This window comes from Mizuhopecten yessoensis, unplaced genomic scaffold (genome assembly GCF_002113885.1).
Source record: "Mizuhopecten yessoensis strain PY_sf001 unplaced genomic scaffold, ASM211388v2 scaffold8577, whole genome shotgun sequence".
Classification (NCBI taxonomy): Eukaryota; Metazoa; Mollusca; class Bivalvia; order Pectinida; family Pectinidae; genus Mizuhopecten; species Mizuhopecten yessoensis.
Genome location: NW_018407617.1, coordinates 76,887 through 92,779, shown reverse-complemented (window position 1 = coordinate 92,779; position 15,893 = coordinate 76,887). Strand labels below are relative to the sequence as shown.

General features: G+C 39.1%; 2 protein-coding genes across 2 annotated transcripts in view; one reads left to right on the top strand and one right to left on the bottom strand.

Annotated features, from left to right (window-relative positions):
- Positions 1 to 6,334: 6,334 nt before the first annotated feature.
- Positions 6,335 to 13,831, bottom strand: LOC110456254 (proteasome assembly chaperone 3-like). The gene is made up of 4 exons (XM_021506866.1): positions 13,735 to 13,831; positions 11,107 to 11,208; positions 10,604 to 10,693; positions 6,335 to 7,275 (listed from the first exon to the last, which is right to left on the bottom strand). Exons 1-4 carry the CDS (start codon positions 13,786 to 13,788, stop codon positions 7,138 to 7,140), a joined length of 384 nt encoding a protein of 127 aa, XP_021362541.1. The 5' UTR covers positions 13,789 to 13,831; the 3' UTR covers positions 6,335 to 7,137.
- Positions 13,808 to 15,893, top strand: part of LOC110456255 (transmembrane protein 14C-like) — a 9,397-nt gene continuing 7,311 nt past the window's right edge. The window contains exons 1-2 of the mRNA XM_021506868.1: positions 13,808 to 13,971; positions 15,042 to 15,143. Coding sequence (XP_021362543.1) covers positions 13,896 to 13,971; positions 15,042 to 15,143 — 178 coding nt within the window. The 5' untranslated portion in view covers positions 13,808 to 13,895. The remainder of the gene's footprint in view (positions 13,972 to 15,041; positions 15,144 to 15,893) is intronic.

Sequence of the window (15,893 nt, the reverse complement as noted above, 5' to 3'; positions counted from 1 at the left end):
TTCTTACAAAAATGTAAATGTACATGTTCTATCTCTGGAGCTTTGTGCATACACCAAATTTCACTTGCATAGAAAAGGATACTGCTTACATATGTATCGAAAAGGTGGAGCATAGTTTTTACATTTAAGTTTAATTTATAACACTTTGAAATAATGCAAAAATAGCTTTTCGTCCTTGGCTAGCTAATTGTTTTTGGATAGAAGTGAATTTATTGTTGTAATTTAAAATAACACCTAGGTAAGGACATTGATCCACACATGATCCACTGTAGCTATCAAAACAGATAAAAATAGAGTATATAACTTGTGATCGATGATGCTATAATGCTAATAATAAATAATACCCAAAGGATGGGAAGATAAATAACTTCCTTTTAACAAACAAATGTTTCAAATTGATGTAACTTTCATTTTCCCCGCCAAAAGTCCAGCCTTACCACACGCAGGATTTGTTTCCTATCAAAATGCATGGTGTCTGTATCACACGATGTCCTCTCCAATGGCATCATGCTGCATGTTTTTTTCACAAGACAGAAGCTTCAGTTACATTAGTTTGTTGGTTAACGTGCATGGAGTTACATGAACAGCGAGACGGGAACTTTGTTATTATGAATACATCGTGATAGCTGTCGGTCTAATCAATTTGATCTGGATTCTGCATAAAAACCTCATCTCTCCCGACTACTGAAAACTTGTGTTATTTGTGAAAACATATCTGTCGATAATGGTGGTAAACAAACCAAAAATGATGGTGCAATGTTGAACTGTAAGATAGGATGGAAGAAAGACAACTCGTGTTTGATAAAGTTTGTCAGGTTTACTAGAGTACAATCCGGTAGGATCGAGTGGTACTAATGTTATTAATAACCCTGTAGTTCATTTCTGGTACTAACGAAGCAATAAAGGGATCTAAGAATGTACTAAGATGACGTTCGTATCACCTTCAACTTCTCCGGATTCACACGCTGTTCCACGTCCGTAATTATGACAGTTCCATACATAACCATCTCAAATACTAATACGACAGACAGAAACATAAACAGTTCTTGATATCATCTTAACCACTTCAAGTTCCATATACTAATACGACAGACAGAAACATATAAAGCACCTGAAATCATCTAAAACACTTCAAGTTCCATGTACTAATACGACAGACAGAAATATAAAAAAACACCTGATTTCATCTAAAACACTTCCAGTTCCATATACTAATACGACAGACAGAAACATAAACAAGCACCTGATATCCTCTAAAAAACTTCCAGTTCCATATACTAATACGACAGACAGAAACATTAAAAGACCTGATATCATCTAAAACACTTCAAGTTCCAAGTACTATTACGACAGACAGAAATATAAACAAGCACCTGATATCATCTAAAACACTTCCAGTTCCATATACTAATACGACAGACAGAAACACAAAAAGCACCTGATATCATCTAAAACACTTCCTGTTCCATATACTAATACGACAGACAGAAACATAAAAAGCACCTGATATCATCTAAAACACTTCCAGTTCCATATACTAATACGACAGACAGAAACATTAAAAGAACCTGATATCATCTAAAACACTTCAAGTTCCAAGTACTAATACGACAGACAGAAACATAAAAAGCACCTGATATCATCTAAAACACTTCAGGTTCCATATACTAATACGACAGACAGAAACATAAACAAGCACCTGATATCATCTAAACCACTTCAAGTTCCATATATACTAACAAGACAGACAGAAACATAAAAAGCACCTGATATCATCTAAAACACTTCAAGTTCCATATATACTAATAAGACAGACAGAAACATAAAAAGCACCTGATATCATCTAAAACCCTTCAAGTTCCATATACTAATACGACAGACAGAAACATAAAAATCACCTGATATCATCTAAAACACTTCCTGTTCCATATACTAATACGACAGACAGAAACATAAACAAGCACCTGATATCATCTAAAACACTTCCAGTTCCATATACTAATACGACAGACAGAAACATAAAAAGCACCTTATATCATCTAAAACACTTCCAGTTCCATATACTAAAAAGACAGACAGAAACATATACTAATACGACAGGTAATACAGCACCACGAAGTACCATATCTTACAGTAATTCCATACTGTGCCAAATAGAACCACCTCTAAAATGTACACCCCATATGGTTCTAGAAACTATCCTAGTAGTCCGGAGAGTCTAATGTAGTACGATGAAGTACGAACATCACAAACAGCTATTGGACACGTGCTTCTGAAACAGTACTAACTTAAAGCTGACGGGCTCAGAGCAGTAGAAAGTACTAATAATTACAAAAATATTTCCCTCTCTGTGAAAAAAGACTTACAATAGGTCCACAGGGAGGAACACTATACGCCCGGAAAATGAGCCACAGAAAAAGGGTTACCCATAAAATTGGTAACAACGAGGTATTCAATAACAAACTTAAATTGAACAAAACTCATCCTAAATAAACAGAAACTGTTTTAGTATCGAGTTCGACGCCCATGAGCATCAATTACAGCTTCACAACGTTTGCGCATGCCCCGAATGAGATCGCGTACCCGGTTTTGTGGGATAAAGTTCCACTCACCTACCAAAGCTATTCCAAGCTCCTGGAGCGTTCTTGACTGAACATTTCTGGCAGAGAGAGAGAGAGAGAGAGAGAGAGAGCTGTCTGCAACATGTCCCACACATGCTCGATGTGATTAAGATCCGGCGAGAGGGCTGGCAAATCCATTTGTTGAATAGTCTCTTGCTGTAGATACTGTTCAGTCACCCTTGCTCTATGTGACCTAGCATTATCGTCCATAAGAATGAAGTCAGGATCGATAGCGCCAACGTAGGGTTTGACATAGACATCAACGATTTCATCGCAGTAAATCTGGGCCGTAACGGTACAACTATGGAAGACATTAAAGTCAGTTTTCCCACGAAGGTTTATGCCTCCCCACTACATTACTGAACCTCCGCCATATCGGTCATGTTCCACAATGTTACCTGGAACACCAGGTTGTCACCATACTCTAACGCACCTGTCGGTAAAGTCGAAACAGAATCTGGACTCGTCAGTAAAAAGAACCGGTTCCCATTCCTGAAGAGTCCAAGTGCTGTGAGCTTAGGCCCAATCTAATCGGTCCCTAACATGGCGGGCAGTTAAGGGAACTTGTATTGCTGGTCTACGTGACCTTAAACCAGCTTCACGAAGACGGTTCCTAACTATCTGAGTAGCTACCCGAGTACCAGAAGCATTAAGGAGGCCAGTTCGAAAAGCTGTGGCAGTCTGGAACCTGTGACGCCGTGCCTGTATAAGCAAAAATCGGTCTTGGCGCTGCGTTGTAGCCCTAGAACGACCACCAACATGACGTCTGGAAGGGTTTCCGCTAGTTTGGAAACGATTCCACATTCTTGCCACCACACTTTGAGACACCCCAATGTCTGCTGCAACCTGACGTTGAGACATGATAGTTTGCAGCATTCCGATGCCCCTATTCATTTCACCGTCATTTAACTGTTTTCTGGTTCGTCTTTTTGCCATATTAAAACAAAAACACACAAAGAATATTCATCAAATTCTTAAACAACGCCTTACTGAGCCTAGCTTAGCTTTTGAAAGGGGTGTACACGTGGAAAAGCGTGCACGAGCTTTTATGGTTGACTGAACACACCCACAAAGGACGATTTGGAAGGCTAACATACTCGCCCAAAACAGTAAGGAAGGAAAATATAATATCCTTTCTAAAATTTTGATTTTTTCTCTCTCAAAATATAGGTAATCCTTAGCAAAATGTGAGTAGTATATTTCCGCAACGAAAGCGAACGTCATGCACTAATACTAATACTAGGTTCCAACACCACAGCAGCAATCACTAAATACTATATTGCGAAGTGAAATAAGTCCTCCTTGTTGAAGTGTTGGGTGCCACCTCAGATTCGGAAACAACCTGCATGGCCCTCCTTGAATGACTCTGCATCAGGAAATATCTGCCAAGTATACTTTCAAACAGCGATTTTCACGAGTCCTAATCTATTTGAAACTAGGTGTTGTTGTTATGTGGACTGTTTGTGTAAGGCAGACCATGAACTGTGGGGGATATTGTTATGTGGACTGTTTGTGTAATGCAGACCATGAACTGTGGGGGATATTGTTATGTGGACTGTTTGTGTAAGGCAGGCCATGGATTGTGGGGGATATTGTTATGCAGACACTGTTCGTGAAGTAAAAGCAGACTATGGACTGTGGGAGGTGTTGTTATGTGGACATTCTGTGTGAAGTAAAAGCAGACCATGGACTGTGGGAGGTGTTGTCATGTTGACACTGTATGTGAAGTAAAGGCCGACCATAGACTGTAGGAGGTGTTGTCATGTGGACATTGTGTGTTAAGTAAAGGCAGACCATGGACTGTGGGAGGTGTTGTTATTAATCTATTTGAAACTAGGTGTTGTTGTTATGTGTACTGTTTGTGTAAGGCAGACCATGAACTGTGGGGGATATTGTTATGTGGACTGATTGTGTAAGGCAGACCATGAACTGTGGGGGATATTGTTATGTGGACTGTTTGTGTAAGGCAGGCCATGGATTGTGGGGGATATTGTTATGCAGACACTGTTCGTGAAGTAAAAGCAGACTATGGACTGAGGGAGGTGTTGTTATGTGGACATTGTATGTGAAGTAAAGACAGACCATGGACTGTGGGAGGTGTTGTCATGTGGGCACAGTATGTGAAGTAAAGACAGACCATGGACTGTGGGAGGTGTTGTCATGTGGGCACAGTATGTGAAGTAAAGACAGACCATGGACTGTAGGAGGGGTTGTTTTGTGGACATTCTGTGTTAAGTAAAGGCAGACCATGGATTGTGGGAGGTGTTGTCATTTGAACACTGTATGTGAAGTAAAGGCAGACCATGGACTGTAGGAGGTGTTGTTATGTGGACATTCTGTGTGAAGTAAAGGCAGACCATGGTCTGTGGGAGGTGTTGTTATGTGGACACTGTATGTGAAGTATAGGCAGACCATGGACTGTGGGAAGTGTTGTCATGAGGACATTGTATGTGAAGTAAAGGCAGACCATGGACTGTAGGAGGTGTTGTCATGTGGACATTCTGTGTTAAGTAAAGGCAGACCATGGATTGTGGGAGGTGTTGTCAATTGAACACTGTATGTGAAGTAAAGGCAGACCATGGACTGTGGAGGTGTTGTCATGTGGACACAGTATGTGAAGTAAAGGCAAACCATGGACTGTGGGAGATGTTGTCATGTGGACACAGTATGTGAAGTAAAGGCAGACCATGGACTGTGGGAAGTGTTGTCATGTGGACATTGTATGTGAAGTAAAGGCAGACCATGGACTGTAGGAGGGGTTGTCATGTGGACATTCTGTGTTAAGTAAAGGCAGACCATGGATTGTGGGAGGTGTTGTCATTTGAACACTGTATGTGAAGTAAAGGCAGACCATGGACTGTAGGAGGTGTTGTTATGTGGACATTCTGTGTGAAGTAAAAGCAGACCATGGACTGTGGGAGGTGTTGTCATGTTGACACTGTATGTGAAGTAAAGGCCGACCATAGACTGTAGGAGGTGTTGTCATGTGGACATTGTGTGTTAAGTAAAGGCAGACCATGGACTGTGGGAGGTGTTGTCATGAGGAGATTGTATGGGAAGTAAAGGCAGACCATGGCCTGTGGGAGGTGTTGTCATGAGGACATTATATGGGAAGTAAAGGCAGACCATGGACTGTGGGAGGGGTTGTCATGTGGACACAGTATGTGAAGTAAAGGCAAACCATGGACTGTGGGAGATGTTGTCATGTGGACACAGTATGTGAAGTAAAGACAGACCATGGACTGTAGGAGGGGTTGTTTTGTGGACATTCTGTGTTAAGTAAAGGCAGACCATGGACTGTGGGGGGTGTTGTCATGTGGACACAGTATGTGAAGTAAAGGCAGACCATGGACTGTGGGAGGTGTTGTCATGTTGACACTGTATGTGAAGTAAAGGCAGACCATGGACTGTAGGAGGTGTTGTCATGTGGACATTCTGTGTTAAGTAAAGGCAGACCATGGACTGTGGGATGTGTTGTTTTGTGGACATTCTGTGTGAAGTAAAGGCAGACCATGGACTGTAGGAGGTGTTGTTATGTGGACATTCTGTGTTAAGTATTTGTTGGCAGTATTTGATCATGAGGTGGCAAATGAAACGAGGGTATCATATTGATGGTTAACTTCATAAGGCACTTTATGTTTTATGTTATGTTTTATTATTACATTTAAACTTCTTTTTTCAACATAATAAAAGAAAACTCAACAAAATTTTCATCTTTTCAATTTCTTTTATATGAATTTCACAAAAAAAACAGATCATTTTTTCATAGATCTATGGGGAGGATTATGAACAATCTGCAAAGTGTCTTTGATCACTAACCTTGCCTACAATGATATATCCCTTTAAAAAGGAGTCTTCTTCCTCATCACATGCAGTATCACGTTCTCTAGAGTCCAGCTATAGCGCAGCAGGACTGAACCACCACTGAGGTATTCTGTGTAAACCTTTGGCAGGTCCTAGCCAAGGAAGCTCCATGATAAAGACCTTGTCTCTATGGCTACGATGTCCATCACCCCCTGGACAGGCCGACTCTGTATGACTGCAGAGACCCTGTTCCTTCAACTGCAGTAAAACTTGATTGTGTTGAACATGCTTAAATCTAATACTTCAGATGACTTGAATGTTTTCCCCTTCTTATATTAGTAAATTTAGTAAGGGTGTCTCGAACACTGTACGATACTCTAACAGTTAACGGAAAACATCTGGGGTCATTCGAGTGCTCCAACACAAAATGGAAGAGTCAAACCATCCAATAAGTCGAATATTTCTATTGGTCCTGAGGACTTACTGTACATCATCCTTTTGATTGCCTCACTCAGTGGAACCAAACTCTTTCTCTCTCTGATTTAATCCTCCTCTTGATCAGTCAAATAACAGAACTTTCACATGACCATGCATCTCCTTCAGCAGGACAACAGCCAATATTTTGGGACTCTATTGTTGCTTTGATCGCCTCACTCAGTCGATCCCTCATCTTGATCTTTCATTCAGTTGGACCCCGGCCTATTTCCTGTGCTTACATCATACCCTTGACTGCCTCACTCAGTTGGGCCACAGATTTAGGAGACTCATCCTTCAGGGCCAGTGCTAACACTACTGGTTTCTTTATGTCTAGCTTACCCATCACATTCTTAGCCAGTACATGCATCAAGGGCTGTAACACAGAACAAACAGGGTATCAAGTAACGCCTTCCTGATAAACAATAGAATGAGCAGGAAAAAAGAGGTAGCATGTTAATAAGGTAGGGCTTATAATTCAGAACATTACTAGGGCCTATAATTCAGAACATTACTAGGGCTTATAATTCAGAACATTACTAGGGTTTATAATTCAGAACGTTACTAGGGCTTATAATTCATAACATTACGAGGGCTTATAATTCAGAACATTACTAGGGCTTATAATTCAGAAGATTACCAGGGCTTATAATTCAGAACGTTACTAGGGCTTATAATTTAGAACATTACTAGGGCTTATAATTCAGAACATTACTAGGGCCTATAATTCAGAACATTACTAGGGCTTATAATTCAGAACGTTACTAGGGCTTATAATTCAGAACATTACCAGGGCTTATAATTCTGAACGTTACTAGGGCTTATAATTCAGAACATTACTAGGGCTTATAATTTAGAACATTACTAGGGCTTATAATTCAGAACATTACTAGGGTTTATAATTCAGAACATTACTAGGGTTTATAATTCAGAACGTTACTAGGGCTTATAATTCATAACATTACGAGGGCTTATAATTCAGAACATTACTAGGGCTTATAATTTAGAACGTTACTAGGGCTTATAATTCAGAACGTTACTAGGGCTTATAATTTAGAACATTACTAGGGCTTATAATTCAGAACATTACCAGAGCCAATAATTCAGAACATTACTAGGGCTTATAATTTAGAACATTACTAGGGCTTATAATTCAGAACATTACCAGGGCCTATAATTCAGAACATTACTAGGGCTTATAATTTAGAACGTTACTAGGGCTTATAATTCAGAACGTTACTAGGGCTTATTATTCAGAACATTACTAGGGTTTATAATTCAGAACATTACCAGGGCTTATAATTCTGAACGTTACTAGGGCTTATAATTCAGAACATTACTAGGGTTTATAATTCAGAACATTACCAGGGCTTATAATTCTGAACGTTACTAGGGCTTATAATTCAGAACATTACCAGGGCTTATAATTCATAACATTACCAGGGCTTATAATTCAGAACGTTACTAGGGCTTATAATTCAGAACATTACCAGAGCCAATAATTCAGAACATTACTAGGGCTTATAATTCAGATCGTTACTAGAGAACATTACTAGGGCTTATAATTCAGAACATTACCAGAGCCAATAATTCAGAACATTACTAGGGCTTATAATTCAGATCGTTACTAGAGAACATTACTAGGGCTTATAATTCAGAACATTACTAGGGTTTATAATTCAGAACATTACCAGGGCTTATAATTCTGAACGTTACTAGGGCTTATAATTCAGAACATTACTAGGGTTTATAATTCAGAACGTTACTAGGGCTTATAATTCATAACATTACGAGGGCTTATAATTCAGAACATTACTAGGGCTTATAATTCAGAACATTACTAGGGCTTCTAATTCAGATCGTTACTAGAGAACATTACTAGGGCTTATAATTCAGAACACTATTTTTTGTCATGCTAAAAGCCATAAAAACATACATGATACGCTTGTATCAACTGTCATTATTTAAGTTATTTCAGCTTATATTGTTCACTCTTGTTGGCCCGGATATTAGCGCGTGAGGGGTCTTTGAGTGGGAGGAAACCAGAGTACCCAGAGAAAACCCAACGTGGTCAGGCAGGTGACCCAATACCTCTTCACGTCCGATCGGTAAATCGAACCCTGGCCGCCTTGGTGAAAGGCAAGTGCACTATCCACTGCACCACCCGACCACCGCATGTGAGGAAATGTTCAATTTCAGTTCAATTTTTATACTTTTCTTACCCAAGTAGAAAGGACAAATTCACAAAAAAAGTAATTATAGAGTCAACACATTCTATATCTACAGGGTACAGTGGTTATAGGGACAAACCATTCTATATTTACAGGGTACGATGATTAAAGGGACAAAGCATTCTATATTTACAGGGGACGGTGATTATAGGGACAAAGCATTCTATATTTACAGGGGACAGTGATTATAGGGACAACCCATTCTATATTTACAGCGTACAGTGATTATAGGGACAAAGCATTCTATATTTACAGGGTACGATGATTAAAGGGACAAAGCATTCTATATTTACAGGGTACGGTGATTATAGGGACAAGCCATTCTATATTTATAGGGTACGGTGATTATAGGGACAAACCATTCTATATTTACAGCGTACAGTGATTATAGGGACAAAGCATTCTATATGTACAGGGTACAGTGGTTATAGGGACAAACCATTCTATATTGACAGGGTAGTGATTATAGGGACAAAGCATTCTATATTTACAGTGTACGGTGATTATAGGGACAAACCATTCTATATTTACAGGGGATGGTGATTATAGGGACAAACCATTCTATATTTATAGGGTACGGTGATTATAGGGACAAACCATTCTATATTTATAGGGTACGGTGATTATAGGGACAAACCATTCTATATTTATAGGGTACGGTGATTATAGGGACAAACCATTCTATATTTATAGGGTACGGTGATTATAGGGACAAACCATTCTATATTTACAGTGTATGGTGATTATAGGGACAAACCATTCTATATTTACAGCGTACAGTGATTATAGGGACAAAGCATTCTATATGTACAGGGTACAGTGGTTATAGGGACAAACCCTTCTATATTTACAGGGTACAGTGATTATAGGGACAAACCATTTTATATTTACAGGGTACAGTGGTTATAGGGACAAACCATTCTATATTGACAGGGTAGTGATTATAGGGACAAAGCATTCTATATTTTCAGGGTACAGTGATTATAGGGACAAACCATTTTATATTTACAGGGTACAGTGGTTATAGGGACAATCCATTCTATATTTACAGGGTACAGTGGTTATAGGGACAATCCATTCTATATTTACAGGGTACAGTGATTATAGGGACAAACCATTCTATAGTTACAGGGTACAGTGGTTATAGGGACAAACCAATCTATATTTACAGGGTACAGTGATTATAGGGACAAAGCATTCTATATTTTCAGGGTACAGTGATTATAGGGACAAACCATTCTATAGTTACAGGGTACAGTGGTTATAGGGACAAACCATTCTATATTTATAGGGTACGGTGATTATAGGGACAAACCATTCTATATTTACAGTGTATGGTGATTATAGGGACAAACCATTCTATATTTACAGGGGACAGTGATTATAGGGACAAAGCATTCTATATTTACAGGGTATGGTGATTATAGGGACAAACCATTCTATATTAACAGGGTACAGTGATTAAGAACATACCTCGTCACGTCCCATCAGTACCTTGGTAGAATAGGAAGGTCTTGAAGTGGTAATGGCGTCATCAACAACAACATCACGTTTCAGTTCAATCTGACAAAGTAACAAAGGAAACAGGTTTTCCTCATTCCTTTTGTATATATGACAGAACCGTCCAGGGTATGAAGAAAGGAATGTAAGAAATTTCTACCCTACACCTCATACCACATACTTGCCACCTTTTTTAAAAATTTCTATGGGGGAGATTCTGCATGCTCAGAATCAAAACATAAATACAATGTGTGTATATAATCCCAGTCAGGGCTGGGTGTTATGATTTCTTAGCTGTAATGTGCTGATAGAAATACATGTACAAGGCCACCTACACCTCCAACACATGTGCACATATTATCCACCCACATATAGGAGCACTTTTATGTAAATTACATGGTAAAATTGGGTGCTATACAAACGTTTTACAATAATATTTAGACTCGATGTTTTAAGTAATATATGTCTATACATACCAAGTTGCCTAGCTTGTTGAATTGTGTGACAACCACAAATAATTTGTCTGTGAAGTGGCTACATAGAATGTCTGTCTTGTGATCATTCACCATCACAGTTTTCTATAAAATGAAAAGGTGGTCCGATGTAACATACGCAAACAAAATAAAACTGCATGGTCACTTAAATAAATGTACAAGAAAGTTGAAGATATAGGAGTAGCATGGATAAGTGTTTGCATAAAAACTTTCAACAAAATTTTGATATTTTTTTTGAATATTTTCTCCAGGTTGGTAAGTATGGATTGTATAAAGGGTCAGTGAAAATATCTCACTGGTTGTGCTATATGAATTTTACACAAAAGATTTTCTTTGAATTTGGCTTTAACTCATTCACCCCTGAAATTTCAAAATGAACTATTCCAACCTTTGAATTGGAAGGGTTCAAATGTGTCTTCAGGGGTGAATGAGTTACAGTTGAGGTCATGCTATACATTTAGTTACCATGTCCAAGTTATGACATGTCATTGTCTTTTTGAGGTAGAATTTTACACTAGCTCTGGGGTAGCTTCACCATCTGACGACAGCAATAATGTTATGACTTTAGCATGCGTGCTAGATGTGATCAACCCCAGCATTGGAGAAATGTCAAAAGTTTTTGTCCTGGTACCAAATGGATTAACAAATCACCTTGGACTACATACCATACAAGACCTTAGTTTTGTGACAATCAACAGGGATTGTTTTGTTTCAAAAGGCAATGAAGCATCTGATGAACTTGGTGACCTAAGGGAGGCAACTCTGCAAGTTGATAATAATTTGGCCCCTATGGTCCTACCTTGCCACAAAGTCCCAATCGCAATATAGGATTCTGTGAAAACTTAACTTTCTAGACTGGTTGATAAAGGTGGTCTTTGTCCAGTTACGTTTAGGATATGAATTGATTCTCAGCCATTAAATACAGCTTTGACGCGTGAGTATTACCGCCTACCTGTTCTTGATGACGTCCTACCTAAGCTGTAAGATGCCAAGGTTTTCAGTAAACTTGATGTGAAGTAGGTATACCAGCATGTGTGCCTTCACAGATGAGGAATCAAGTAAACTGACAACCATGGTAACTCCTATTGGTCGCTATCGGTGGAAGCGACTACTGTTCGGATGGAAAGTTTCAAGCGGAATATTCCAACATAAACTCACCAAAGCTTTGGGACAATCAGCTCAAACTCAGAAGGTACTGGAAAAGTGTGCAGAGAAATCCATTGTGTTAAATGAGGGAAAGCAAGAAACTGGTCTCAGCAAGATAATATTTCATGGTCATCGAGTCACAAAAGAAGGTGTAAAAGTAGACAGTGCAAAGGAACAAGCTATTCGAGAAATGCCAGCCCCAAAAGATGATGCTGGTATCAAACGTTATGTCTATGTGGCAAATTGGCTTAGTTTCTATATCCAGATTCATCCTATACTTAGCCGGCCTTCTATAACCGATTTGCTTGCTAACACCAAAAGATGTATCATTTGTGTGGTTAATTGAATGTGCAGACACATCTGACGCTCTTATAAGCACAAGATAAGCAACTCTACTTGTTTGGCCTATTTTGACTGTGAAAAGGAAGTGGTCATTCAGACAGACAGTAGTAAAGATGGCCGGAGGCAGTTTTGCTACAAGATGGATGACCTGATGAATATGCATTTCGAGCGGTGACAAACTCTGAAAGAAACTGGGCGTAAATATAGAAGGAATCTCTATCAGTACTCTATGGACTAGAGTGGCTTGACCAGTACACATATGGTCATAAAGTGAAAGCGGAGAATGACCACAAACCACTTTCTGCTATCCTGAGAAAGCCTTTGACTGGCTTGAGCATGGCGCCAAAAGGCCTGCAATTGCAAGACATCATGTAGAAGGAATATTCATACCCTGCCTTCTGTCCGCTCTGGCAGACGACCATCTATCAGAAATCGTCTGTCCGTCGTCCAGAGCTACGTTATCGCAGCTAGACATCATGGTGAGCATGATGAGATATGACTTTGATTTTGTGTTTGTGAAAGCTTAATGCACATAATTAGTTTTGGCGGACACACTCGGTCAAGTCTGTGACCTGGAAGATGAAGTTCGATTGGAGAAGCGGGCAAGAATATATAATGTCAGTAAACATCTTCGGTGACACTCCTAATGTGAGACTTGGTGAGATTCGTGAGGCGACTACAGGTGAAGCAAATATGCAGTACATTGTACGATTCGTCTTAGAGGAATGGCCCATGTCCAACAACCAAAGGGATATACCATCGGCATCGGGTGCACTGCCCTATCTTGACTATATATGCAAAACCCAAGAACTGTGGCAAACTGTTATTACAACATGATGATGAAGACATGCCTTGGCAGAAAGTCGGACTTCATTTGTTTGAGATTCAAGGATTCCACTACCTGATCACGGTTAACCACCATACTAACTAAAACGAATTCCTCGGCGCGCAGTGTAAGGCAGACTTCATATATATATCTATCTATCTATATATTCTGCATCACCCTCTTTCGTGTATTATGTGCAGCGTATCAACAATAACGAAAATCATGTATGCTAAAATACCATACATGATGCGATTTCGTCAATGTTTATTAAAAGACACTGATCATGAGTGACATACCTGTGTCGTTTTCACTGGAAACCCACCGGTCTTGCCATCCTTGGGGGCGTCCATCTTGGAAATGACAGAGTTGTCGCCCTTCTACCAATCGGTTCCTGTTCAGAGAACTTTGAGATTCTCGAGTTGACACGCAGAGAAGATTTTCCTGATAAACCACAAAGATGCCTATCGATTATGTCAGTATTGCGTATGCAGTGACAGTAGCTGCCGGAGGTGTTCTGGGCTACACTAGAGCAGGTGATATACTTCTTGTCACTTTGAAATGCATCAAAACATTGAACAGTGCAAACAGAAAGTGATAACACACATTGTATGCCACATCCATCTTGACCATGCCGGCGCAATATTCCATCCAAATTTAAACATTTGCAATTCACGTAAAATGCGCAAATATATATCTATGGATACATATTTATACTTTAATTTACAATTTACTTCTCAAACTTAATTTAATGTTTAGCTAATTGTAAAAAAATCCCACAAAACAAAAGTAGAGGTGAATAACCTTGTTAAAGAGAGATAACTCTTACACTTCATTGCTTGGTGGTATCCAACTAACCGTTGTTGACGTTATACCATAAGTCTAGAACTACTATTGAAAAAAAAATTGTCTAGGGCAAAATCCTTTGGGTGTGGCCTAATCAATAAAATCCTTCACCTTCCATCTTGATTTATGGGTTTTATGACCCTACAATCTAACCAAATATACAGTTTTTAGGCATGTAGAATCGAAAACATGCCACCAGGATTGGCCTGACCAACCCCCTCGAGACTATATACCTCCATGGAACATAACATATTTTTGGAAACTCATGTTCTTGGTGTCTTTACGTATACCCATCCAAACATATAAATTACATGTAGTTCATCTTGCAACTTGTACTTCTTGTACTCCTAAGATAAACCTGTATGATGTACTAATAGCAGGTTTTAAATTGAAAATTAAATACCAGGTGAGCTATTAAGGCCCCTGGGCCTCTTGTTTGGTACAGTTTTCTTACCATTATGATACAAGTAAATCAATTCTCTGTATTTTACTTTAAATAAAAATTAATAAACATACTGATAAAAAATCATAGAAGATAGAACTATTTGAATTAACTCAATTAAGCCACTTGTAACATTTTGTCAAAATTTATAGTACAGTGGAACGCGTTATTATGATATCCTATTTGCCAGAGAATAATATCATAATAACCGATGTATCATAATGACCGATCAAGCTGTTTTCGATCGTTTTTATGTTGTCTGAACCGGAATAGTGTAATTGTGAAGCTGACTTCATTATATTTTTGTATGGTACCCAGGTAGCATTCCGTCCTTGGCAGCAGGCATCATCTGTGGAGGGTTGATGGGGGTGGGGGCCTACCAAACAACCCAGAACCCCAAGAATGTCATGCTTTCTCTTGGTAAGTGCAAAAAGATATTTGTATTATAGTTCTCTTCTTTAAAGTATAATTTGTTTGTCTTGACTTTATTTAATTTTACATTTATCTAATATGGCGATCTTATGACAAAAGGCATTACAATCTTTCAGTGTTGATATTGAGTTGGACAAAGTCTAATCAAAGATGTGACCACTTAATAAATTGTATTCAACGCATTTCATTTGTAGTTGCAAGATGATTCTTTTCATCACGACTCTAAAATATAGATTTTATTTTTTAAGGTCACTCGAGTCATGCAGCGTCTGTCGTCTGTAAACGTCTTACATTTCTAACTTCTCCTAATGGGTGGATTTTCAAACTTGGTCAGAATAATCCTTGATTGAAGAGAGTTGGTAACCAATTGTAATATTGGGATTCCTGCTCCCACCCCAGTGGCCAGGGTGGGGCCCCAAAGGGAAACTTAACAATTATTAGCTCACCTGGCACGAAGTGCCAAGTGAGCTTATGCCGTCGCGCGGCGTCCGTCGTCCGTCCGTCCGTCCGTCCGTCCGTCAACTTTTCCTTTAAACAACTTGTTCTGAAGAACGGACAGGCCTAGAGTCATGATATTTGGCTGAAAGCTTCGTTGGTAGGAGCCCTACAAAGTTTGAGAACGAAAATGACCTTGACCTGTTTTCAAGGTCACAGGGGTCAAATATGTCAAAAACTTCAAACGACTTCTTTTAAAGAACTAAAAGGTATAGAATCTTCATATTTGGCTGATGGCTTCCT